This window comes from Oryctolagus cuniculus, chromosome 7 (genome assembly GCF_051225735.1).
Source record: "Oryctolagus cuniculus isolate XC-2025 breed Fujian yellow rabbit chromosome 7, ASM5122573v1, whole genome shotgun sequence".
Taxonomy (NCBI): domain Eukaryota; kingdom Metazoa; phylum Chordata; class Mammalia; order Lagomorpha; family Leporidae; genus Oryctolagus; species Oryctolagus cuniculus.
The window spans coordinates 33,457,143-33,483,133 of NC_142873.1; the positions used below are offsets into that span (position 1 = coordinate 33,457,143).

At 48.3% G+C, this 25,991-nt stretch overlaps 1 protein-coding gene across 3 annotated transcripts; it reads right to left on the bottom strand.

The window, feature by feature from the left end:
• Window positions 1–6,914: 6,914 nt before the first annotated feature.
• On the bottom strand, window positions 6,915–25,515 carry MGST3 (microsomal glutathione S-transferase 3). Of its 3 annotated transcripts, XM_008263951.5 has the most exons (7): window positions 25,467–25,515; window positions 13,330–13,384; window positions 11,612–11,735; window positions 10,513–10,586; window positions 9,525–9,582; window positions 7,669–7,741; window positions 6,915–7,169 (listed from the first exon to the last, which is right to left on the bottom strand). In XM_008263951.5, the coding sequence occupies exons 3-7, from the start codon at window positions 11,726–11,728 to the stop codon at window positions 7,033–7,035; spliced, it is 459 nt and encodes a 152-aa protein (XP_008262173.1). In that variant the 5' UTR covers window positions 11,729–11,735; window positions 13,330–13,384; window positions 25,467–25,515; the 3' UTR covers window positions 6,915–7,032.
• Between the last annotated feature and the right edge of the window lie 476 nt (window positions 25,516–25,991).

Below are 25,991 nucleotides of genomic sequence, written 5' to 3' on the forward strand. Positions count from 1 at the left end.
TGCTTCCTATGCCTGCTGTAATGAAACACCACCAACCTTAGCAGGATCAGGAGCCAGAGCCAGGTATTGAACCCAGGGACTCCGATATGGGAAGTGGGCATCTTCTAGGCTAACTGCTGCCCCTGCCTTCCTTCTCTAAGGACACTTATGGTAGAATTCAGGACCCACCTGGATACAATAACTTCTCAGCTCATTAACTTAATCATGCTTGCAAAGTCTGTGTTGCCATATAAGGGAACATTCACAGGTTCTGAGAATTAGGACTCAGATACTATGTTGAGGGGAGGAATATTGTCCAGCCTACCACACCAAGCATGGTACAAAGTGTTCCAGGATGTCATTAGCTATTGTGTATTTAGTTGAACAAATTAATTTGAAACAAAAAATGTACCTGGTGGTTACTGAAGCATCTGATAAGAGTATGTAATTATCTACAAAATACACTTAGAGAACTACTGATTTAACCAAGAGACCAAATCTTCTGATTGGGAATAAGTTGTACCATCTAGCTAAACTTTTCCAGGGTCTTTTTTTTTTTTTCCTTCAATACTACTTTGATTTACTTTTAAAAAGGTGATTTATTTATTTGCAAGGTAGGGTGACAGTAAGAGATAAAGGGATATCTTCCATCTGCTTACTCCCCAAATACCCACAACAGCTGGGGCTGAAGGCAGAAGCCAGGAGTCTAGAGCTCCATCTGGGTCTCCCAAGTGGGTGGCAGGAACTCAAGTACTTGAGCTATCATCTGCTTCCTCTCTGGCGCATTAGCAGGGAGCTGGATCGGAAGTGGAGACAGGACTCCATCCCAGGCACTGCAATATGGGTTGAGGGTATCCTAAGCAGCAGTTTAACCCACTGTGCATGATGCCTGCCCCTTATTGACTTCTGAGAACTAAGAAGTAGCAGGTACCCTCTCTCTGCTATCTAATCTTACCTCCCAGAAGTCACTACTGTTGACATTTAGGATCATCTGTGTGTGTGTGTGTGCATATATATATATATATAAAGATTTTATTTATTTATTTGAAACAGTTACACAGAGAGTCTTCCATCGGCTGGTTCACTCCCCAATTCACCACAATGGCTGGAGCTGTGCTGATCTGAAGCCAGGAGCCAGGAGCCTCTTCTGGGTCTCCCACATGGGTGCAGGGGCCCAAGGACATGGGCCATCTTCTGCTGCTTTCCCAGGCCATAGCAGAGAGCTGGATCAGAAGTAGAGCAGTCTGGACTTGAACTGGCGCCCATATGGGATGCCGGCACTGCAGGCGGCGGCTTTACCCACTATGCCACAGAGTCGGCCCCATCTGTGTATCTTTCCTGGGATTTTATTAAAGAGAATAAGTACTAATCCTGGATTCTGATGAGGCCACATTTAAGTGGATCCAACTCATCTCTTTTTACAGGTTTCTGTATGCATTGATAGGAATTTTCTTTGAGGGGCCGGCACTGTGGCATAGCAGGTAAAGCCGCCACCTGCAGTGCCGGCATTCCATATGGGTGCCGGTTTGAGACCTGGCTGCTCCACTTCCGATCCAGCTCTCTGCTATGGCCTGGGAAGGCAGTGGAGGATGGCCCAAGTCCTTGGGCCCCTGCACCCATATGGGAGAACTAGAAGAAGCTCCTGGCTCCTGGCTTCGGATCAGCACAGCTGCAAGCTATTGAGGCCATCTGGGGAGTGAACCAGCAGATTAAAGAATTTCTCTTTCTCTCTAGCTCTCTCTTTCTCACTCTCTGCCACTCTGTAACTCTGCCTTTCAAATAAATAAATAATCTTTAAAAAAGAGAAATTTTCTTTGTAATTGAATTAAAGTGAGCAATAAAATAATGCAATATCCTCTTGGCTCCACCTTTGCAGTAGCTCACTTGTTGGTGACCCCATTTAAAAAAAAAAGGTCCCTAGGTTGGGCAGGTCTTCACATACAAAATGATAACCTCTGAGTTCCTTATTTCTTCTCTATGAAATATTTCTTGCACCTGAGATCCTGTTGCTCCCTAAAGCAAGAATGTTAGCCTGAAAGTTGGCCAAATATTCAATATCCAAATCATCTACCTAAGATTTTTTAAATGAAGATTTATTTATTTGAAATGTAGTGTGACAGAGAGAAAGACAGAGACACTTTCTACTGCTGATTCACTCCTCAAGTGGCTGCAACAGCTGGGAGTGGGCCAGCTGAAATCAGGAGCCTGAACTCTATCCGTATCTCCCACGTAGATGGCAGGAGCCCAGGCATGTGGGCCATCTGTTATTGCTTTCCCAGGTACATTAGTATGGAGCTAAATCAGAACTGGAGCAGCACCAACACTCAGATGCTGGATGTGGGCATCATAAGCAGTGGCCTAATCCACCGTGCCACACCAGTACCCTACTAAAAACTATAGAGGAAGCAAGCATTTAGCAAAGCAGTTCAAGTGCCATTTAGAGTCCCATATCAGAGTACCTGGGTTTAATTCCTGGCTCTGGCTCCTGAATCCAGCTTCCTGCTAAGGCAGACCCTGTGAGGCAGCAGTGATGGCTCAAGTGATTGAGTTCTATCACCCACATGGGAGACCTGGATTGAGTTCCTGGCTCCTGGCTTCAGCCTCCGTGCAGCCCCTGCTGTTGTGGGTCTATCGAGAGTGAAGCAGCAGATGGGAGCTGTCTCTCAGCCTCTCAAAAGTGGAAGTAGGAGCTCCCTAGTCCTTGCCTGGTTTTAACAATGCCAGAGTCTCCACCACAGCTTCCCCAGAATGCCTGTCTTTGTTGGGCTTTCCTTTGAAACAAGTGAATTCCTTGTTTTTTTTTTTTTTCTTATTTACCTAAAGACCAATCATTGTTTTCCTTAGCATCCGGGGTGGGGGTTGGGGGAGTCAGCCAAGGAATAAAGGAGACAGACTTAGCAGTTGACTGATGCCATGAAGAATGATCAAAAAATCAAATTTTATTAGTTCTTGCTTTATGGGTTTTAACTGATGTTAGAATAAAATCTAAACTCCTTACCATCAGCGTCACCATTCTCACTGTCCACTCACCCGCTCCCTCCCCTGCCAGGCTTGTTCTTGCTTCTCTTCCTGTTGGAGGCTTCCTTCACACTAAAGTAGCCATGTACACACCTTCTCTTGTTTTTATCCATTGCCCTGTTTTATTTACTTCAAAGCATTTAGTACTGTTTGAAATTGTTAATTATTCCTTCTGTCTTCCCCAAGTAGAATGTAAACTGAAATCATGCACCGCCATGCCACTGGGTCTCTGTTAAGTTACTGAGTGCCTGCACAAGTGAGCAGAAGGCTGGGTTGGAACCCGGCTACTGTGCAGGCAGGACCCACAGCTTCTGCCTGATGGGAATGCGGACTCTCAGTTCTCACCTTGGATCTGTGCCTCAGATGTTTCATCAGCACAGTAGTCTAAGCAGCGCCTTAGAACAATGGTTCTCAACGCTGACTATAGTAAAAATGGCCCAGAGAGAGCTTCAGAAACACTCAGTCTTATTTACTCTGTGTATCTGCTGTCTTCAGAAGTCCCTGGGCCAGTCTGTCAGGCAGCCAAGATTGAGAACCACTTCTTTAAGGGCTGTGGTATCCACATAGTTACTAGCTACATGTAGCTACATAAATGTAAAGTAATTAAAATGGAATTAAAACTCAGCTTACCAGTTGCTGTAGCCACCTTCCAAGTACTCAAGAGCCACACACACACAGGTAGTGATTATTTTATTGTATGATGCAGATATAGGACACTTCCACCATGTCAGAACCCTCTGTTGGAGAGGGAAGGAGCTGAGACACTATGGAGCTTTTGATTAAGTTAGGAGAACAGCTTTGAAGGTGAGTGCTTTTAGGGATGAATTCAAGAAGCAAGGCATATGGGTAAAGCCTCCATCTGTGGTGTCAGAATATGGGCACCAGTTCGAGTCCCTGCTGCTCCACTTCCCATCCAGTTCCCTGCTAATGGCCTGGGAGAGCAGTGGAAGATGATCCAAGTGCTTGGGCCCCTGTACCTGTTTGGGAGACCCAGAAGTGGCTCCTGGCTTCAGAGCAGCTCAGTTCCAGCCGATGCAGCCATTTGAGGAGTGAAACCAGTGGATGAAAGTCCTCTCCCTTTCTCTCTCTTCCTCTGTCTCTCTGTAACTCTGCCTTTCAAATTAATTCATTAATTAAAAAAAAAAAAAAAGCAGCAAGGAAAGCTTGGGTGGTCATTAGACAGGTAATGAGGTTGCTGACTCTTGCTGAGTTACACCAGCAGGTGGCTCTCGGGCTCCCTAGAACAGCTGGTGCTGGAACCTGAGCCCAGCCTTGGGCCAGAGCCTGCCAGGCACAGGGCATGTAGTATTGTGTGATCCTCGGGAACTTGACAGATACTGTTACCATTATCCTCATTTAGCTAAGGCTCAGAGAGCCTAATAAACTTGCTTAGGAGCACACAGCTGACTGCAGGTGGGGGCACTTGAGGTACAGTTTGGATCAGTTGGGCTTGTACAGGTTGGTTTGATTCTCTTAATTTCCATCTGTGCATAGCAAAACTCAGAATGTGTTTCCCTCTAGGAATAAATGGACTCTATGAGATACATTGCAGCACCATTTTTTTTTTTTCCCACAAAGACTGGGGAAATGAACTAAATCCAGCCTGCCAGGCAGAGTTATGTTCTATAACACTGCCATGTGCCAAGTGGACTTTGCCAAGCCCATGGGTTTCCTGGCAGTGCTGTGACTGGGGAGCAGGGCGTGGATGAGGCAGAGATCAGGGTTCATCAAGTCAACCACAACACCCTTTACGTGCTGGGTTCTTCATAAAGCCCCACTGGTGCCCATTCTTGCCCTGCTTCGCTGATCCCCGGGATCTGTGCCGTGGGAAAGGAAACCTCAGCAAATGCTCCAGCTTCTTCAGGGTCTTACGAAACAACAACAAAACCTGACTTACTACAAATTCTTCATGACATCATTTTTTTCAAGTCAGAATAAAAAATTATTAAGTCATTGCCAACACTTAATAAAGGAACATTTTCATGTAAAAAGGCTTTTTGAAAAAGATTCCTCACTTGTCTTACTTTTCTCTGCGCTGGTGACAATTCTTCTTGAACGGACACTGTAGTGTGTGCTGAGTTCACCCAGGGCCCCAGGCGGTCATCCAGCCAAGGCTAGCCATCTCCAGGGGCCGACCCTGACAGCATTCCAGCCTGGAATGCTTCATCTCCAGGGCTCAGGAGGACTGGGACAGTGGGAGGTGCCTGGATTTTAAGTCAGACCTGAGTTCCGTCTTCCCTCAAGCTTCATGAGCACTTCATCAACACTTCAAACGTGGCTGATACAACTGAAAAACTGACTTTCTGCTTGCATTAACTTTTTATTTATTTAAATAGCTACGTGTGGGGGCCAGACCTGTAGCACAGGTTAATCCTCCACCTGCGGTGCCAGCATCCCATATAGGCGCCGGTTCTAGTCCCGGCTGCTCCACTTCCGATCCAGCTCTCTGGTATGGCCTGGGAAAGCAGTGGAGGATGGCCCAAGTGGTTGGGCCCCTGCACTCACATGGGAGACCTGGAAGAGGCTCCTGGCTTTGGATTGGCACAGCTCTGGCTGTTGTGGCCAGTTGGGGAGTGAACCAGCAGATGGAAGACCTTTCTCTCTATCTTTCCTTCTCACTGTCTGTAACTCTACCTCTCAAATAAATAAATAAATAGCTACGTGTGGCTAGCAGTTATGTACAGTACAGCACAGTGTCTAGGTACTGTATTTCTGTTAGTGTAGTTTCTGGTTACAATAGCTTTTGGAGCAACTACCTTACTCTGCCAACTTACTCTCTAAATCAACTATAACCACCTAAGCCTTCCCCATTTGTACCTATACCATCAGATCTTTGTATCCAAAAGCGGAGTTACACTTATCCTTGTTGTTTCATCTCCTTAAATTCAGTCTATTGCTTTCATTTTTTTTATTTAAGAGACAGGGAGAGAGAGGTCTTCTATCCACTGGTTCACTTCCCAAACGTCCACAAGGGCCTGAGCTGGGCCAATCCAAACCAGAAGCCAGGAGCTTCTTCTGAGTCTCCCTCGTGGGTGCAGGGGCCCAAGGACTTGGGCCATCTTCTTACTGCTTTCCCAGGCCACAGCAGAGAGCTGCATAGGGAGTGGAGCAGCTGGGACACAAACCGGCACCCATATGGGATGCCAGCACTGCAGGCAGTGGCTTTACCTGCTATGCCACAGTGCTGGCCCTTGCTTTAGCTTTTAAGCAATAGTAGCACTATGGAGTAAGATTTCTTAAAAAAAAAAAAAAAAAAAATCCTGCCGGTGCCGCGGCTCACTAGGCTAATCCTCCACCTAGCGGCGCCGGCACACCGGGTTCTAGTCCTGGCCGGGGCGTCGGATTCTGTCCCAGTTGCCCCCCTTCCAGGCCAGCTCTCTGCTGTGGCCAGGGAGTGCAGTGGAGGATGGCCCGAGTACTTGGGCCCTGCACCCCATGGGAGACCAGGATAAGTACCTGGCTCCTGCCATCGGATCAGCGCGGTGCGCCAGCCGCAGTGCGCATGCCATGGCAGCCATTGGAAGGTGAACCAACGGCGCAGGAAGACCTTTCTCTCTGTCTCTCTCTCTCACTGTCCACTCTGCCTGTCAAAAAAAAAAAAAAAAAAAAAAAAACAAAAAAACAAAAAAACAAAAAAACACAAAAAACAAAAAAACCCCAACCAAACAAACAAAAAAAATCCTAACTTATATCCTATGTATTTGTAGCAAGTGGTAATATATCCTACACAGAGCTAAAAGACTTGCCTAAACTGTCTCTGTGGCATGACTATGAACGTATTACCGCATTCGGACTTTTCCCAGCTCCACCTACCATGGAAGCAGCTGTTGGCAGGGGGAGGTGGGGCTCTTGCATCTCACAGGAACAGACTACTTATTGAAGGTACACAAGAGGAAATGAGTGGCAGAGTCAGGAGGTTTAGGTAGGAGGCTGATGCCAGGTAAGTTTTTATTACATTCAGAAAAAAAAAAAGGTAACTGGAAATAAAAGTAAGTCATTCAAAGTGAATGAGTTTTTTTACACCCCTATAATTCTTTAATGGCAGGGCTTGGCCCCACTGCCCAACCTGGGCTTAATCCAGCCGAGATGCTGGAAAGCAGAGCACACCGTGGTGCCCATCAAGCCGAAGAGGGCCAGGGAGGACACGGCTCCTCGGTACCGCTTGCTGGGGTCTGGAAAAGAAGGCAGAGCAGAAGGTTACCGGGGACGCTGCGGAACTGCAATGCTGTACACGTCCCCAAGGCATGCTGCAGGGCCCTGGGGCTCGAAGCTGTCCGTGGGTCAGACCATGCATGCGCAGAAGCGTGCTGCGGTGTGGCAGCAACGCCTGCCTCCTAGGCAACTCCCGGGTAATAAACACAGCAACTTCTCTCTGTACCCTCTGTGGGTACCAGCATTCCTTTCTTTCTCAAAAAAGTAAGTATGGCCAAAAATGTCTTTCCCTTTCCCTCGGGGGTACGCTGGTAACCAAGTTCTTTGAACAGCATTTGGCACATAGAAAATACTCAGTACAAATAAACTGTGTTACTTTTCAAAAGTTAGCAGAAAAAAAATCTTAGAGCTTTCACCTGAATTATCAAGCTACTTCCCCTCTCGTCAAGAAAAAGAACACAGCAGTGAATGATTTAAGTTTTTAATTCATTTCCTTGGCAGAGGCCAACAGGTACTCACCTCCTGTGTAATAGCCATAAGCGTAAAGAACTCGCCCAACGATCCAGACCCAGCCCAAGCCAGAGACTATACGCTGAAAGAAACACACTATGTTAGGATTTGCATTCAGGAAACAGGACAACTTTTATGCATACTGGGGCTTGATGATGTCATGTATTACCCAAAGGTTAATCAGTTCACCAGTTTGCTAAAATACTTCCCACCAAAGTTAAGGTGGAGCTAAGTTATGGGTTTCAGCCAGGAAAATCAAAGATGTGTGATTCTTCCATGAACGGCTCCAGGAGAACAAGTGGGGAGAGCATATTGTGCTGGGAGACCCAGAGCGTGCGGCCATGGAGGGCAAAGTCTCCCTTCCCAAACCCTCGAGAAGAGAGAGCAAAAGCTTAGGGAGCTTAAAAAAAAATCCTCGGGTTTGGTCAGAAGGAGCTGGGGCAGGGCGAGGTGGGGGGGACAATAAATGGGGGTGTGAGAAGGTGGCTCTCCCCAAGTGCCTTCCAATCTCGTAATGGTGATAAGGTGGCTATTTCAGGCTTTGGTTTGAATTGCTTTTGGGTCGAGTTAAATATCAGGTGGGTACAGCAACTGAAAATAAAAACCCCAATCTTCCAAGACTCTAGCAGCTCTGGGGTCTCTGCCCGGCCACTGCTTTCTGCAATGTTATACAATGATGAGAGTTCAGAGTGTTTTTCAGAATGAGGCAGGGGGAGGGGATCCAGGGAAGTAGGATGAGGCGGACATCACGTGATGCCTAACCTAGGTAGACCTGGCTCTGTAGACCAGCCAGGGCAGCACTGGGGGACCTGGGAAGAAGTGTTTCTCTCCAAGAAAGATATGAGCACAGCTGATGTTTCTTAGAAAAAAATATAAGCCTTCAAGATCATCGACCAGGCCTCTGTGGCAACTTAGGGACAGAAGCACAAGCCAAGAGGTGCACACCAGGGGTTACGAAGGGCTCAGAGGTGGGGGTGTGAAGGGCAGGACACTGGTCAGAACTCAATACTGGGATACTCCCGCCCCTGGAAAGGGAAGGCTTTCTGTTCACAGCAAGACCCACACAGCAACTCATCAGCCTCATGCGGACATTCAGGTGCAGACCACGCCTATGGTCCACAAACGCCATCCGGAGAGGCCTTCAAGGCCGCTGCTATGCCCGCCCACCCTACTCCTTGCTTCACTCCACTATGGCCTTCCCACTGCTCATTGAACTGCTGAGGCAGGGTGTCCACAGACAGGTACAGCACCTGGGGTTTGCAGACACACAGATACACACAGCTCCTGTGCTCTGCCTCCTTCGAGATTTGCATAACTGTCCCCTCCCCACCCTCTTTAGATGGCCCTGCCCCACACTCCCTCTCCTCAGTGTGCTAGCTCACCGCCTCCTCACAAGACACAGCATTTACTTCTGCTGCTGTTTGCAGCCCCAGCTAGTAAGGAAGCCCCAGGCAGCCAGGTGTGTTTACCCGATTCCTTCATGGCTATAACCTCGAGGGTGGGCCAACACCTGTCGCATGAATGAACGAATGTGGTACATGGAACCCCTGAAGGTCATAAACCTGTTGGAGACTGAGTTCAGTCTCATTCTTTATTCTGCAGCTATGTGGCCTTAGGAAAGTTAAATAGTATTCAAGAGGCTTTTCCTATTTGTAAAAAAAAGAAAATAAAATAAAGGGGGAGAGTAGGGGAGGGGTAGGGTGGGAAAATGCCACCTACTTTTAGGAATCTGTGAGAAACAGTTAATGACATCCTTTATAGACAGGGTGCCTGGAAGCTGTTCATTTCCTGCCCCCCCCCCAACCAGGAATTTAGTGAACTAAATTCCAATAGATTAACTCACCCCACCCCTAGGAAAAACTTACTGGGTGGTAAACACCTCCAACAGCCAGAAAAAACAAGAAGGGAGGGTACACTTCCAACCTGGAAAAGAAAGGAATTTTATTTTTTTTAAAAAATTATTTATTTGAAAGGCAGTTAGAGAGAGAGAGAGACAGAGACAGAGACAGACAGAGAGAGAGAGACTCTTCCATCTGCTGGTTCACTTCCCAAATGGCTGCAATGGCTGGGGCTGGGCCAGGTTGAAGCCAGGAGCCAGGAGCCAGGAGCCAGGAGCTTCATCTAGGTCCCCCATGTGGGTGGCAAGGGCCCAACACTTGGGCCATCTTTCACTGCATTCCCAGGTGCATTAGCAAGGAGCTGGATTAGAAGTGGAGCAGCTGGGACATGAACCAGCACCCATATGGGATGCTGGTGCCACAGGTGGCAGCTTAAACTGCTATGCCACAATGCCAACCCTCAGAAAAAAAATTTTAAAAAGTGCCCCACTGAAGTGTTTCTGGGTAGAAGCAAGAGCCCCTTATATGCTCATGCACCAAGTCAGAAACATTGACTCGGGGAGAAGCCCTGGTCCCTGATGTCCACCCTCTTCTGCTCTGCATGGGGTCAGAGGTGACTCAAAAGACTCTGGTCAAACCATCTCCCATGCAGCAAACGGCAGGGGGAAGCCTTGGGGAGGCAGCGTGGGCTTCTTTACAAGACACAAAGCCTCTCCAGCCGGGGCTCAGCCATCGGTTTAGACGGTACATGCTGCACATGCTGCACAAGGCACTACAACGTGAAAGGCAGTTTTGAAAGGATGATCCAGAAAGCCCAGCATCCCAACAGCTCTTAATGTTGCTGCTCTGTGTTCGATCTGTTCACTCATAGAGTTGCTTAGTGATACTCTTTGCAAGGCGCTCCAGCTTGCTGCCACTGCTAGCCTCTGCAAATACAAGTGCTGAGGGCTGAGCTGTCGGCCGGACCACACCCACTCTGCAGATGTCTCTGGGGCCCAGCAGGGGGGACACTCACGTGTTCTGGTGGGCTCGCTGAATGCAGTTGAAGAGGTGCCCATTTTCGGGGTCCGTGCTGTACATAACAGGATACTGTTTTTTTTAAAAACAAAGCAGATACTGGTCAAAGGATCAGGAGTAGCATTCTGTGCTAAAATGTAAAATTCACCTTAAAAGTAATACATCCCAAAGCATCTTCCGTCATACACTTGGAAGATGATCACTTGATTTCTGCCTAAATATTTACAGAGACAAGGATGTCAATTCTCAGAAGCAGAGTCAATTGTTTATGAAACAGCCAGCAACATGAATGTCTACGTGCTTGTTCTGTGGGTACCATAAGGGACAGAGGAGAGCTGTGGCAGACTTGGTGTTTTCTCCCTGATAAACACATCCGTGGGAGATTTCAGGAGCATTACAGGGACACCAAGGGAGTAACTGCTTCCTCAGAGTCATCAAATCCCATGACCTTCCCCCTGATGGGGGAATGGATAATTGAGCATGTGTGAATTTTAATGGTGTGTCCATTAGAAGAAAAAAAAAAGAAAGATATATTGGAAACCTTTAAAAGACACTCCACTGGGAGAGTCTAATTAGAAGTGGCTAAACGGAAATAGACTTTGAAAACTGCTACCCAGGGACAACTTTAGTAATTATCACTTCTTAATCGGCTAGAACTAACGGCAGTATGTCATCGACCTCCTCCCTAAGCCCAGCGTCTTTTCTCCTAGCAACAGAGGAAAATCACTTTAAGATATGATTTTACAGTGGCACATGAAGAAACAATGGTTCTATTTAATCCTCTTCACAAAATAACTCTCTTCCTGGCAAATGGATCCAGTCAAAGGCTTCTGTTCTAATTCCAGCATACCTGGTCTTTCCACAGAAGAGACAAAGTAAAGAGCAATGGAAATGAACCACCACCCCTGCCCCCCAGCCACCCATATTTCTCACCTCTTTCCTTCCACAAAGGAGCAGACTTTCCAAAAGGTGCAGCGCTGAGACTGCTGCTGCCTGCTATTAGCTCCCTGTCTCTCCGCCCACAACTGAGAATGCACTCTAGGGTAAGCTTGTGGCCCCAGCCAAGCCTATGAAAGCCCGGATTGGGTTGCACTCACCTCCACTTTGTACTTCTTGCGAGCCTTGTTAACGTTGATGGCGAGGTGAAGCACCATTACAAAGCTGGCAGCACCCGTCAGAAGCACGAAACCGTATTCCTTAGAGAGGACGGCCATGTTGGCTCTGCATGAGAAAGAACAGCACATGGGGACGCTGCCTGACACTGAGCGCTGCATGGTCCGAGGCCTTATTACCAGCAGGTGCACACGGAGGTATGTGTCATCTCATGTTTCTAAGAAGTCACTAGAGACACTGCTGTACATCATGTAACAAGATTTGAAAATCGTTCAAGTGTGCAATATAGACACAGAAAAGTATATAATCATATATCGTATGTTCTCATTTGTGCCCGGGTTCTTTTTATTTATTTATTTATTTATTTGACAGGTAGAGTTACAGACAGAGAGACAGACAGAAAGGTCTTCCTTCCGTTGGTTCACCCCCCAAATGGCCACTACGGCCGGTGCTGCGCCGATCTGAAGCCAGGAGCCAGGTGCTTCCTCCTGGTCTCCCATGTGGGTGCAGGGCCCAAGCACTTGGGCCATCCTCCACTGCCCTCCCGGGCCCCAATAGAGAGCTGGACTGAAAGAGGAGCAACCGGGACTAGAACCCAGTGCCCATTTGGGATGCTGGTGCCGCAGGCGGAGGATTAACCAAGTGAGCCATGGTGCCAGGCCCCTGTGCCTGGATTCTTACATCAACACCATAGTTAGGAGGTTTATCTACACCACTGCAATAGTCATTGCCATAGAACAGGCCACTGAAAATCACAATTTTTTTTAGAAAATATGTAATGTAAAATGCTAAATGGTACATTAAATTACAGAGAGGGAGAGAGAGAAAGGAGAAGGAGGAGAAAGGTGGGGAGGAGGAGGGAAGGAAAAAGGGAGGCGGAGAGAGAGAAACAGGACACAAAACCGTTTCAAGTTCTTGCGTTTTGGCAGGGCCCACAGTGAGGGCAGGAACCTTGAGGCCTCCCTTCCATCCTGCCGTGGGTGCTGTACAGCTGCAGCAACCTCCCACAGGAAAGGCCCAGCTGGGTGCTGTGAAGGCAGGGCATGGCACCTGAGCCTTGGTACTGCCGAGATACATCAACATCTTCGGCCAGCTTCTGGGGGAGCCTGTGGCCCATCAAATCATTATTTCAAACTAGCCCCATGCAGTGTTCTGATATGTGCAGCTTATTTTGAAAGATGTCCCTCTCCCTGACCAAAAAATGAAGCCATTAGCCAGTAGAGCAAAATGTTCATGGTCAGATCCAGGTGGTAGCTATAAGGATATTCAATGTAGCATTCTTTGAACTTTTCTGTATGTTTGAAAATGTTTCCAATAACATAGGTGGAGAAAAAGCTGATCCCAGCCCATTTCCCAGTGTTGAGCAATTTTGACTGTTTCAACCATTGTCCTGGGCCAGGAACAGAGGAGACAAGGAAAGAAACAGACTGGGCAAGAGAGAGAACAAAGCTGGGCAGGTGGGGGAGCCCTAACAATCTCCCCCCCCACCCCGGTCAGGGCCGCCCTCCCACCTGTCTGAGTGCTTGTCACCGGAGAGAAGAAGGGTCAGAGTGTGGCAGGACACAGAACAGCTAGGATGCAGCAAGAGACCTTCAGCCAATGGCCCACCACATGCAAACCATCCTGGATAACCAGCTGGCTTCAGTCTCTCCTGTTCCTGAACGTTTCTAGTCCTCCTTACAAACACACCCATGATACTTACTGTTATATGCCTGCTTTCCAAAGAATACCCCAAGGTTAAGTGATGCTCCCACGGTCTAAAACAGAAAGTACCAGAGACTCAAATTCAGATCCATTTGGTTCCAATAGCCTCTTCAGCTTCATTTGAAAATTTAGAGCAGAACTGACATTGGAGTTCAAGTATCTTTTTCAACATAGAATTTGGGGTGAGCAAATAGCTCTTCTTTAAAAATTAAGCTTCTTCAAGCTCAGAAAAATAACATTTGCATCCCATGTCCTACAAACTTGCCCTTCCCCTAGCATGGTTCACAATAATTCTTTGTCTTTACAACAAATATGTTGATTTACTTTCAGCTACTTGGGAGGGAGGGAGAGAAAGAGGGAGGATGGAGGGGAGGGGGAGAGGAAGAGAGAAAGAGAGAAATCGTTCATCTTCTGGTTAACTCTCCAAATGTCTGTACCATCCAGGGCTAGGCCAGGCTGAAGTCAGGAGCCTGGGAGTCTACCTGGGTCTCCCATGTAGATGGTAGGGACATAAGCACTTGGGTCATTGTCTGCTGCTTCTCCTCTTTAGTAGGAATCTGGATCGGATGCAGAGCAACCAGGACTCAAACCCATGTACTCTGATGTGGAATGTGAGTGTCACAAGTGGTGGCTTAACCACTGTGCCACAGTTCTCATTAGCCTTCCCACTCCCCTGGTCTTGAGCAGGACACACCCTGGGTAGGGCTGTCTCTATGACTCAGCACACAAGGCTCCAGGCTGCGTCTGTGTGGCTGTCCTGCAGTCCTCCCTGCCCTTGTTCTCTTCCCAAGTTTAGAAAATCAGTGCAGGGAAGAAGTTACAGGAGTGGTTCAACAAAAACAGTGTGAACTCTGGACACCTCTTTGAAAATAACTTAAAATGACTGAGGCTTCCAGCCTGTCTCATATCCTTGAAGTGCCACACATTTGGGTCAAACAGGCCATTAAACACCAAGCTGTCTCTGACAGTCGGCAGCTGACTGTTTGAGGACAGTCCAGTTAAGTGTATTTACTTTGGACCAAACTTTGCAAATCAAGAGTCTGCGACCAGACCCTCCCCTTTGGATGGAGGCTGGGCTCCCCAGTAGCCAGGCACCACCTAGTATTGGTGCAGCATGAGTCAGCTCAAGTTTAATCATTACACAAATCCTACTGCCACTACTTTTACAGCAAAGGAAATGGGGACTCAGATACACGGGAGCAGATCTAAGACCAGAGCAGGCTTTACAATTCTTCCCCAGAATACTCTGGCTGGCCCAGGCAAAACATCAGCACCTGGGGGCACAGATTGCTGACCTGTGCTCTTGCAATCTGCAAGGACCCGAGGTGGCCAGGTGGCAAGACAGAGAAGTGCCTCTGGAGCACATCTCTCTCTGTCCAGGCAAGAAAACAGCCAGAAAGTAACTGTGCTGCAATCTACAAGTAGACGTGAATATTTGCTGTCAAGTTCCTCTTGTAAAGCATCAACAGAGGCGAGGGCTTCAACCCAGAGGCACTGGCACCTGCTGAAAGTTGCTTGCCTTGTACTTCGCTCTAGTGATGAGTTTTGAGGTACCTGAATATGGGAAGCAGAACCTGAAAGCACCACTTGTCCTGAGGCTCTCCCTGCAGGGACTGTGGACTCCCCTGTATAGGTGCAGGTGCAAAACCTACAAGTGAGAAGCCTGGACCAGCCCCCCCTCACACTGGGCACTCCTACCAACTGAAGAGTCGTGCTTTGTATGTCATAACCTGTACTTCAAACGGAGCAGCTGCTAGGCTCCCATGAGGGAGGAGCCAGGCCTGCCTGGCACCTACCATACCGAGGACAGCGTGGGTGCTCAGATGCTTGTGGCATAAATGCTGTGAGGTGCGACTCCAGGTAGCTTTCAGGAATGAACTTCATCCTCCCACACGCACCCATCTGTGACAAAGTTTGTCATGCAGCATAACGCTTGGTATACAGCACGCACCCAACCATCCTAAGTGTCCCTCTCTTCTCTCAAATAACCTACTGACACCACGGGAGAAACTGGATGTATTGACTACTCATGAAAGAAGAACTGAGCCACAGACAAGCTCTGTCATCACTGCTGCTGAAAACATAAGTCCAATAGAGAGTAAAACTGGTTCAGGCTTGCCTTTCATTCAATCAAGTATCATAAAAAAAACCTTCAACAACTGCAAAGTCTTACACTCTCTTTGATGACTCCAGGGCAAAGAGATGGCTGTTCCCAGTTTTTAGAGAGTGACCTTTGTGTGTATAGGGTGTGCCCTGGGCTGGGAAGGCAGCTCCATTCAGTGGCTCCACCCCAGCAGCCACAGCCACACCCTGGGCTGTGCCAGCACCAGAGCCAGCAGATAGCTTCCAGCAACAGGCCCAAGGAACTGATAACTGACTTATTACCTCTCTCAGTGAGAGCTCATTAGAACCACACATCACCATTTGTTGGTTAAGTACCTGCTCTGTGTCCGTGGCAACCCTTTTATGGACACAACAAGATAAAGGAAGATAAGGGTCTTTTTTTTTTTAAGGTTTATTTTTTATTTGTTTGAAAGGCAGAGTTACAGAGAGACAGAGAGACAGGGAGAGAGAGAGAGGGAGAGAGAAAATGAGAATCTTCCATTTGCTGATTCTCTCCCCAAATGAAGTGGCTGGGCCAGGAGCTTCTTTCAGGCCTCCCACGTGGGTGCATGGGCCCAACCACTTGGGCCATCCTCCCATCCTCCTCCGCTTTCCCAGGCACATTAGCAGGGGGCTGGATCAGAAGTAGAGCAGCCAGGACACCAACTGGTGTCCATATGGGATGCTGTTATCGCTGGAGGAGGCTGAACGTGCTATGCAACAAAGCTGGCCCCAAGACAAGGCTCTTGAAGATGGGGACTTCGCTCTGGACTTTGTCTGCTACGTAGTGCTAAATACACAGCACAGAGGTTCAGCCTCTGAATGCTGCCACCTTTCTCACTGGCCAGTTACCTATCAAACATGAGCTTGAACACGGGTCAGGGAAAATATCTGTCTGCTGATAGGCTGAATGCTCTCTGAGGACAGAGAATATGAGATATAAAACTCCTACTTACAGGGCAGGCACTGTGGCATAGTGGGTGAAGCCACCACCTGTAGTGCTGGCATCCAAAATGGGCACCGGTTCGAGTCCTGGCTGCTCTACTTCAGATCCAGCTCTCTGCTATGGCCTGGGAAAGCAGCAGAAGATGGCCCATGTCCTTGGGCCCCTGCACCCACGTGGGAGACCTGGAAGAGGCTCCTGGCTCCTGGCTTCAGATCAGCACAGCTCCATCCACTATGGCCATTTGGGGAGTGAACCAGCAAGTGGAAGACCTCTCTGTCTCTCTCTGCCTCTCTGTAACTCTGCTTTTCAAATAAATAGATAAATCTTAAAACACACACACACACAAGTCCTATTTACATATTTTATAGAAACTCGAGAGTGCTGTACTTCTGTGTTCTAGGTCAGTGGTTCTCATAATCATGTGCAGGGTCTGTTGGGACACACCCCACACCAGAGTTTCTGTTTCAGGTGGGGCCTAGAATGTGCTTTCTAGCAAGCCCCAAGGTGATGCTGGCCATGCTGGTTGGGGGCCCACTGTTTTGGGCTGATGCTGTGGCATGGTGGGCTAAGCCTCTGCCTGCGGAGCCAGAATCCCTTATGGTTGCTGGTTAGTTCTGGCTGCTTCTCTTCTGATCCAGCTTCCTGCTATGGCCTGGGAAAGCGGTAGAAGATGGCCCAAGTACTTGGGCTCTTGCACCCACATAGGAGACCCAGAAGAAGCTTCTGGCTCCTGGCTTCGGATGGGCTCAGCTCTGGCCATTGCAGCCATTTGGGGAGTGAACCAGTGTACAGAAGAACTTTCTCTCTCTCTCTCTCTCTCTCTGTCTGTAACTCTGCCTCTCAAATAAATAAATAAAATCTTAAAAAAAAAAAAAAACAACTGCTGCTTCAGACAAAAAAAGAAAAGTTGCAGGAGATGATTTTCTCCAGTTGAGAACCACAGACTTTGTCTTGTCTTGGTGATCCATGGTCCAGCGCCTCCCCCTGTGCTATTTCCAAGGACAGGTGGGGCTGATGAAGCCGGGAGTTGTTTTGCAGAACAAGCTGCAGCTAAGCCCTTCACAATGACACACTCAGTGGGTACCTGCCAGAAAAGCACTCAAAACAAAACAAAAAGGCAACACAGCTCAGTTTCTCCTGACTTTGCTTTGTGAGTCTAACCTGTGTCAGATACTGGGTCCCAGGCCTTTTTTCATGGTCACGGTCACTCACCAGGTGAGACTGCCCCCTTCATCAATGAGTCATGGTTTAAGGCTTTCCTGCTTCAGGAGGGATGCTCCTTATGCTACAGGGTGGCCCCTTGGCCACCATCACTTTCAATGCCACGGACCTAGCAGACCTCAAATCTGAACACTCAGTACCATGACCTCAAACAAAAGGCTACCTTGATGGATGAGCCTGGCAGGAACCAATACGATGTTGAACTGACATGTCCTTGGAGATAACACAGGGGAAGAGGCTCCTTGGGGACCTCAAAGACACTGGGAGATCGCAGATCACCAAGACAAAATGACACTTGTGACTATGAATGGGAGAAAATTGTCTCCTTGCTCTATCCCCCATCTTAGAGGGGAAGCAGTCAGTACTTCACTATTAAATACAAGGTTAGTGGTAGACCTAATTATTTCTAGCAATACTTCACTTGTAACTTTCAAAAATTTACTAAACGATGTGGTGTGTGTTGTGATACAGTGGGTTATACCACTGTTTGGGATACCCATATCCCATATTGGAGTAGCTGGGTTTGAGTCCCAGCTACCTGGCTTCCAATTCAGCCTCCTGCTAATACATCTTGGGGGACTGAACATAATAGCTAAAGGGCTTGCACCCCTGACATTCATGTATTCAGATAGAGTTCTGGGCTTCTAGCTTTGGTGTTGTGGCCATTGAGAGAAGAGCCAGTAGATGGAAGTGCTCTCTCTCTATCTCCCTCCCTACCTCCCTCTCTCTTTTGTCTCCCTCTCTTTCAAGCAGATCAAAATAGACATTTAAAAACAAAATTTATCAAAATATTTATGAATTGCCAAACATGATTTATCTGAGGACATATCAGGTTGAGGGAGAAAACTAGGGGCAATATTTTGAAGCAGGTGGGGAATGGGATTTGGGGGCAAGTGTGGTGGGTCTCCAGGGGGAGATCAAGAGAATAACTAGCAGGGCCTCAAGGCCTATGGGTGGGTGGATCAGCACTCTGGGCAGCACCTCAGAGTGCAGCCAGAGTCTGTGGGCACCTGGAGGTTTTAAGACAGCTGCAGGCACCATTGTGAGGTCTCACTTCCACAGTGATGAGACTGGGGTAGTTTTGGTCTAATCCCCGGAAAATATGCTCCATTAGCAACACGGTGTTTTATTGTGACCTCTGGCTAAGGCACTCTCTTCTAGGCATTGCACTGTCAGATTCTGCTGGGAACATGGTTGTTCTAGCTCTAGAGCTTAGGCCATCCCTTCCTCCAATTCCTGTGCCTGCCACCACTTGCCTTATCTCACTGGCGCAGGGTTCCTTCAGTAACAACAAGGCGTACCCAGAAAACTTCCTGAATTACTCCTGGAGTAAAGTTGGCTTTCACTACTGACCCAACCCCCTCTCGGTTGCCCAAGAAATTCTCCAGGGCACAATTAGCACTGTACAAATGGGGCAGGAGAGCTTCCTGGATTCAGGCACTTGCCCCCAATAATTTATCACTTCTGAGCCAGGAAGTTATATCACCCTATCTTTTACCAATTGACAGAAGATTCTGCCTTTCAGCTCTCTTTGCCCCTAAATAAACAAAAATAAATCCATGTTGAGGGGTTGGCATTGTGGCATGGCAGTTAGGCCTCTGTGACACCAGCATCCCATCTTGGAGCACTGGTTTGAGTCCCAGCTACTCTGCTTCCAATCCAGCTCCCTGCTAACGCACCTGGGAAAGCAGTAGATGATGGCCCAAGTACATGGGTCCCTGCCAACCACATGGGAGACCAGGATGGAGTTCTAGTGTCCTGGCTTTGGCCTAACCCAGAGCTGGCTGTCCGGGCCATTTGGGGAATGAACCAGCAGATGGAAGACCTCTCTCTGTATGGCTCTATCTCTCTTTCTCTGTCATGCTGCCTTTCAAATCAAACAATCAATCTCTAAAAAAAGAATCCATGTTGAACCATGGTAACCCAACTGCCATTTGTGATTTTGTTCTCCCCAGACTGCACCACACTGGAGTTTCTCAGCTGGCATTTTCTTTAATGCACACAGGAACTTGACACAAAGATAAAAGATTCACAGATCAACTCGCAGTCACTCCCCAATATTTCATTAAAATCCTTAATTGGCTGCCTATGGTAACAGTCCCAGTTTCCTTATATAAGGCATCTATTTCATGTAACAGAAATTAACATTTTAATGAGAGTAACCTGTAAGGGTGGCTACTTAAATGGTTGATCTGATCATACATATGGACTTCTCTGAGTCTAGTCAGAGACCTCTGACTTCACAGCTTCCCTGGCAGCTGTTTCCCCAGAGGAACAGGACTGACAATTATCTCCAGACAGGACAGTGGACCCTCCTGAAGCCCAGTGGAGAAATGTCGGAAGCTGGAGAGCAGCACCACAAAAGTAGTTCCTTGCTTCCATAATGGGAGAGGAAAAGAACGGCTAACACTGCAGTGACTTGTCCGTACTGCAAACAATTGTGCAACACAGGAGCTGGCTGGGAGTGGGGGAGGGATGGGTCAGCATGATACTCAGGTCCAAGTGAACGGTTCTTGGTTATGTGGGCCAAAGCATGCCCTGGCACAAACTCCGTTAAGGCCAGGTCAGCAAATGATCTGCTCTCTTGTCTGGAGTTTGTCTTCTGAGTGAGAAGGCACTAAGTACACACGCCTGAATGGAACTGACTCTCCTCTGGGAAAAACTGGTGATTCTGCTCTTGAGGAATTTGAGAATACCAGTTTTGTAACGAGAGAGAAAATCAATCCCAGGGATTTGCTGGTGTGACAACACAGTTTCCCAAGAGAGTCTCCATGCACAAGGCTCTAAGGGTGAGAGTTCCCTGACTCCTGGCTTAGAAGCCCTGGGCCCTGTGAGACCATCTGGAGCTGAGCCTCCCAGGAGACGTGACCCCAGGGACAGCCCACAGGATGCTTCCAGTGGTCTCAAGGAAGTAATCTTGGAGGGCAGCAGGGACAAGAGGGAGACGCCCTGGAACACAGAAGGGGACCAAGCAATGATTCATTAAATGAAGCTGATTTGATAAATGAGATGTGGGACACAATCATTTAACCTAAAAGGAAAGCTTGCTGTTATGCCCACCAACTTCAGTGTTTTCTCAGGACGGATACTTCCCTTACTCACCCTGTACTCCATGCCGCATATATGAGGTATAGACATATGACAGTCATCAAGACTGAGAAGGAAGGTACAGTCAAGTGTGTGTGTGAGCAACAACAGGGGGCTGGCTCTGTGCTACAGTGGGTAGGCCCACCACGCTGACATCCCATATAGACACCAGTTAGTGTCCTGGCTGCTCCACTTCTTTTCTTTCCTTTTTTTTTTTTTTTTTTTTTAAGATTCATTTATTTATTTGAAAGAGTTACACACACACACACACACACACAGAGAGAGAGAGAGGTCTTCCATCTGCTGATTCACTATCCAGAGGGCTGCAACAGCCAAAGCTGGGTTGATCCTAAGCTAGGAGCCAGGAGCTTCTTCCAGGTCTGCCATGTGGGTGCAGTGGCCCAAGGACTTGGGCCATCTTCTACTGATTTCCCAGGCCATAGCAGAGAGCTGGATCTGAAGTGGAGCAGCCGGGACTCACACAGGATGCTAGCACTGCAGGGACTCATACGGGATGCTAGCACTGCAGACGGCAGCTTTACCCGCTATGCCACAGTGCCAGCCCCATGCTCCACTTCTGATCTAGCTCCCTGCTGGTGTGCCTGAGAAAACCAGTGGCCCAAGTACTGGGTTCTTGCTACTCATGGGGGAGGCCTGGATCGAACTCCAGGTTCCTGGCTTCAGCCTGGATCAGCTCTGGCCATTGAGGCCATTTGGGGAGTGAACCAGAGGATGGAAGATCTATCTGTCTCTCCATCTCTCTGTATTTCTGCTTTTCAAATAAAAAATAAATAAATCTTAAATAAAGAGAGAGCTATACAACAGAAGAATCATAAAATAGAAGGGAGGGGCTGGCATTGCGGGGGGGTGGGGGTTAAGCTGCTGCTTGAGACGACCTTGTCCCATACAGGAGTGCCAGTAGCAGTCCCGCCTACTCCACTTCCAATCCAGCTTACTGCTAATGCACACCCCGGAAGGCAGTGGATGATGGCTCAAGCAGTTTGGCACCTGTCACCCATGTGAGGGACTCAGATGGAATTCCTAACTCCCAGCTTCAATTTGTCCCTGGGGTGTGAACCTGCATATGGAAGATCTCTGTCTTCCTCTCTCTCTCTCTCTCTCTCTGATTCTCTGTCACTCAGCTTTTCAAGTAGATGAAAATGTGTAATCATGAAAGAGAGAGAGAGAGAGAGAGGGGAGAGAGAGAAAGAGAGAGAAGAAACCAGGAGGGAAACAGTTTGGGATGAAGAAACTGAAGGATGCAGAGATGTATGAGAGAGAACACAAATAAAGAAAAGAGCAGGCACAGACGCCAGGACAGGGAAGGACTTGATTTGCACATAGAGCCTTCAAAAAGTTACTGGAAAATGCACATCATAAAAAAATTACATGGGTTCAAAAGTTGCACCAAAATAAATTTTTATTTTCTTTTCACTTTCCACAGACTTTTTGAAGTCCTCTCATATAAGGGGGAGAAAGGAGTGCAGTGTGTCTGAAGGCTACCGACACAGACTGGAGGGAGGGTGGCAGGAAAAATTCATGGCTCATTAATTAACACTCATTATTAGCAGTATGCATATCATTTCACATGGGTCAAACCTTCTTCATTGTGAACTCTCTTGAATCCTCACAGCATCTGTTTGATGTCATTAGCTCAAGCTGAGCATCAGAGAAGTTAAGGACTCTGCCCAAGGTCACACAGCTGTCACAGAGCCAAGCCTGGATTCTCACACCTCCAGGCAGCCTGGCTCCAGTCTGTGCTCCCAGCCCTTGGCTACACTGCCTCTTAAAGAGGTTGAAGAGCAAGTCTGACAACATCTGAGCTCTTTGGAGACATTTCCAGCTGCCTAGACCCTCTCTTGAGCATAAAATGTATTAACAAGAAGAGAAAGAGCTAATAATTAACTCCAAGCCTGTGGCAGCTTAAAGCCTAAGATGTTTCTAATTGGATAGAAGGAAAATCTTGGGAAAGATCCAAAATGCAGTATTTTATTTGAATGAGTGCCAGCACTGCAGTATGACACTAGTAGTAGAGATTTCAGGAAAGAAAACCTGCCTCCTCCAATCTTTCAGGCAAACAGATTTGTGAGGAGAAAGCAAGAGAAGCTGGCACCTTGTCATTACACCTTGATTCTCACTTTCTGTCCCTTAAGCTGATCTTACAGAGGAGCCTGGAGTTATAGAGAAGCTAAGCTATAACCTCCAAAAGGGAGAAGGACATCTTGAACGAGTCACATTGATATGACTTGGATTTCCATTGCAATGTGGGCAGATGATAGCTAATCCTTAGCAGCGGCTGGATCCCCAGCAGGGTACCAGCTTCTTCCAAGGAAGTGACTGTCTGGCTGCAGACTCTTACCTGGAACATGAAGTTTGATTCTTCCATGACTGTCTGCACTTAGGACAAAGCTCTTTGGTTGGGGGGTGGAATTATTCTCATTTCTTAAGCTGAACAAGTGAAATATCACTTCTTAAAATTATTTATTTATTTATTTTTTAAAAAGAATGAACTAAAAGCACCTTAGTCTTTGGACCCAAATTTTGATTAATAAATAAGTCAACTCTACAAAGAAGGCAGAGAGCAGTGGGATACTAATTCTAAATACTGAAATCCTTAAAGGTATTGGAAAATGTATTTGTTAGATGCCTCATTGTTGCTTTTCTTTCCACAGATAGGTACACACAGTAAGGGATTTGGTTTTACACAGCAAGAATCTATCTGATGGTAACCATGAAGTTTTCATTCAAGAGAGTGGTATACTCATTAGTAGAATTAGTGCATGCAGTTGCAAAATCAGTGACAGTATATTCTAAAGAAATACTGCTTTAAAATGGTTCTTAGTCAATTATGGCCAGCAATGGTGTTCTAAGTACAGATTTAGAATATTTAAGTATAAGTATGGAAAATTATGTTTAAATACAGCTAGATGTGCAGAAGGCACTAAATTACCTTTTAAAATTTTGTTTATTTCCCATTTGCTAGTGTACTCCCCAAATGTCTACGACAGTTAGGGCTCACCTGGCTGGAGCCAGATGAGTGGAACTCCATCTGGGTCTCCCATGTGGGTTTTAGGGACTCAAGCACTTGCGCCATCACCTGCTGCCTCCCAGGGTGCTCATTAATTAGCAAGAAATGAGAACCAGAAGTGGACCAGAACTTGAACCCAGGCACATCACTATGGGATACGGAGGTCCTAAGCAGCACATTAACAGCTGCACCAAATGCCTGCCTCTGAATCACTTCTGGCAGATGGATTTGACAGTAGCATTTCTCTGGACAACAGAAGCAGCCCTTCTTTCCTAAGTATGTTCACTGTGCTAACCCTGAGGTGCGCACTTTCCCTTTCAAGATCTTCTCTCATTAGAAGGCTGGGCCAGCAGGACAAAGTCTAGATAAGGGGCAAGACTACTCTCCTCCAGGTTTGTTTCTTCATCTAAGGAACCCCCTGGAGTGCAGTTTCTATAGCTGGCCACAGTATCGCTGCCGTTTTATATATAGTAACATTGGTTCAAAGAAAAAAAAATCACTTGACAGAGTCTTCTATTTCTGTCACATTGTGTCCGGAGGGAAGCCTAACAGAATGTCTTCCCCGGGGTGAAATGATTTGTTTGGATTTGAGAAGAAACTCCAGATCCCCTGACTCAGATATCTAATATGCTCTCATTACCGGCTTCACTCAAGTACACCACGCCTGTAACTGCTTCCCTGCGGTCTGCAGGCGCCAGGTGATTCACGCATCTCCCCGGAAAAACCCTGGCTCCAGCTCCGACCTCGGAGGGATCTACAGTGTGCAGCAGCTCCGCGGGGCCACACCTAGGCCCGCAGCACGGCCCTGTCCCTCGGGGGACGCTCCCTTTCTCCGCACTGGAGGGACTCAAGTCCCCACCCCTTCCTCTGTGGTCCCTCCTACCCACTCGCCCCCAGCTCCCCTTCCGTCACCTCCTTCCTCACTCTCTGCGTTACCCCTCGGCTGCCTTGTAGCTCGTAAAGTCACGACTCCCGGGGAAAGTATCAGAAGCCACAACTTCGGGGAATGACTCACGGACGAGTCCCGCGTCCCGACCACCGCCCTGCAGCTGCCCCACCGAAATCCAAATGGAACCTGAAATGCAGATGCCCCCTTCCCTTGTCACTCCTCCTCACGCCCCCAGGAGCGTCTTGCTCTAAGGAAGGGGTAGGAAATGACCCACGAACAGGTCCCAGTGCGAATGAACAAGCGTCTCTGCGAGGCAGGAGGAAAACAAACACAATTCCCTGCAGGCTCTTCCCCGCGAGGACCCCAGACACACGTCCACATCTGGCCGTAGACGCAGCGCTCTGGGCCACTTCTGAGTTAGGGTTCAGGCCTGCAGCGCCCGGCTCGCCCACGCTCTGCATCGGAGCTGCGGCTGGCAAGGTCAGGTGGGCTCTGCAAGGCAGGGGGAGGGAGCCCCGAATGCACAGGCCGTGGTGAACACGAGGAGAGGAAAGCAGGGAACCGAGGAAGGGTTGACCTTGAGTGGCGTTGCAGCCAGCGCGGCTGGCCTCTTAGATACTCCAAACCCACTGCATGCAGCAGGGAGAGGAGACAGGGCAGGTAGAGGGCAAAGGGGATGGAAACTCAGAGAACCCCTAGGTACTGATAAGGAGTGGGTGAGAGAAGAAGCGAATCCCTACTCAGTCCCAGGCTGCAGAAGAGATGGGCAGTGCCCAGAGTAGGAGCTGAAGCCCCTCTTTTCCTCCCCCTCAGGGCCGGGGTCGGGGGTCCTCTTTGCCGCCCGCAAATGCACTCACTCACCCGTATCACCTTCGCAAGGCTGATGCAGACCGGTACTGCGCAGCGCAATGTGGGTGCGGCGCCCTCGGTTTCCGGCAGAGAGGAGCTGGGCGGGGCCCGGGACAGGGCCCGTCCCCCTCCTGGGCGGGGCAGAGCGAGGCCACGCCCCTAAAGGCGGCGCTCCCCGCCCTGGGCGCACATTGTAAATGTGCCAGCTCTGGGCCGTTGGCCGGGAGGCGGAGGGGTTACGTTCTCCAGGTCTCCCGTGGGTTTACCCCTCCATTTCCAAGTGCACTCTCTTGCCCAGGTGCCTTCGTGGTTGCCTTCCTAAACGGTCCAGGCCAGTGATCTCTCGCACTGCCTTTGCGGAGCGGAAGCACGTTACTAGTTTATCCCAGTAGAGCCACCATAGCTTGATTTCTGGCCCTCGGCGGTCCAGGCACGGAAGTGAGAGCGCCCTTTGCCTGTGTCCCGGGGACACGTGACTTGGGGCGCGGGCGCAGTGACTGAAATTACTAAGTGAAAGGTTTTAGGCACGTCAGGGCT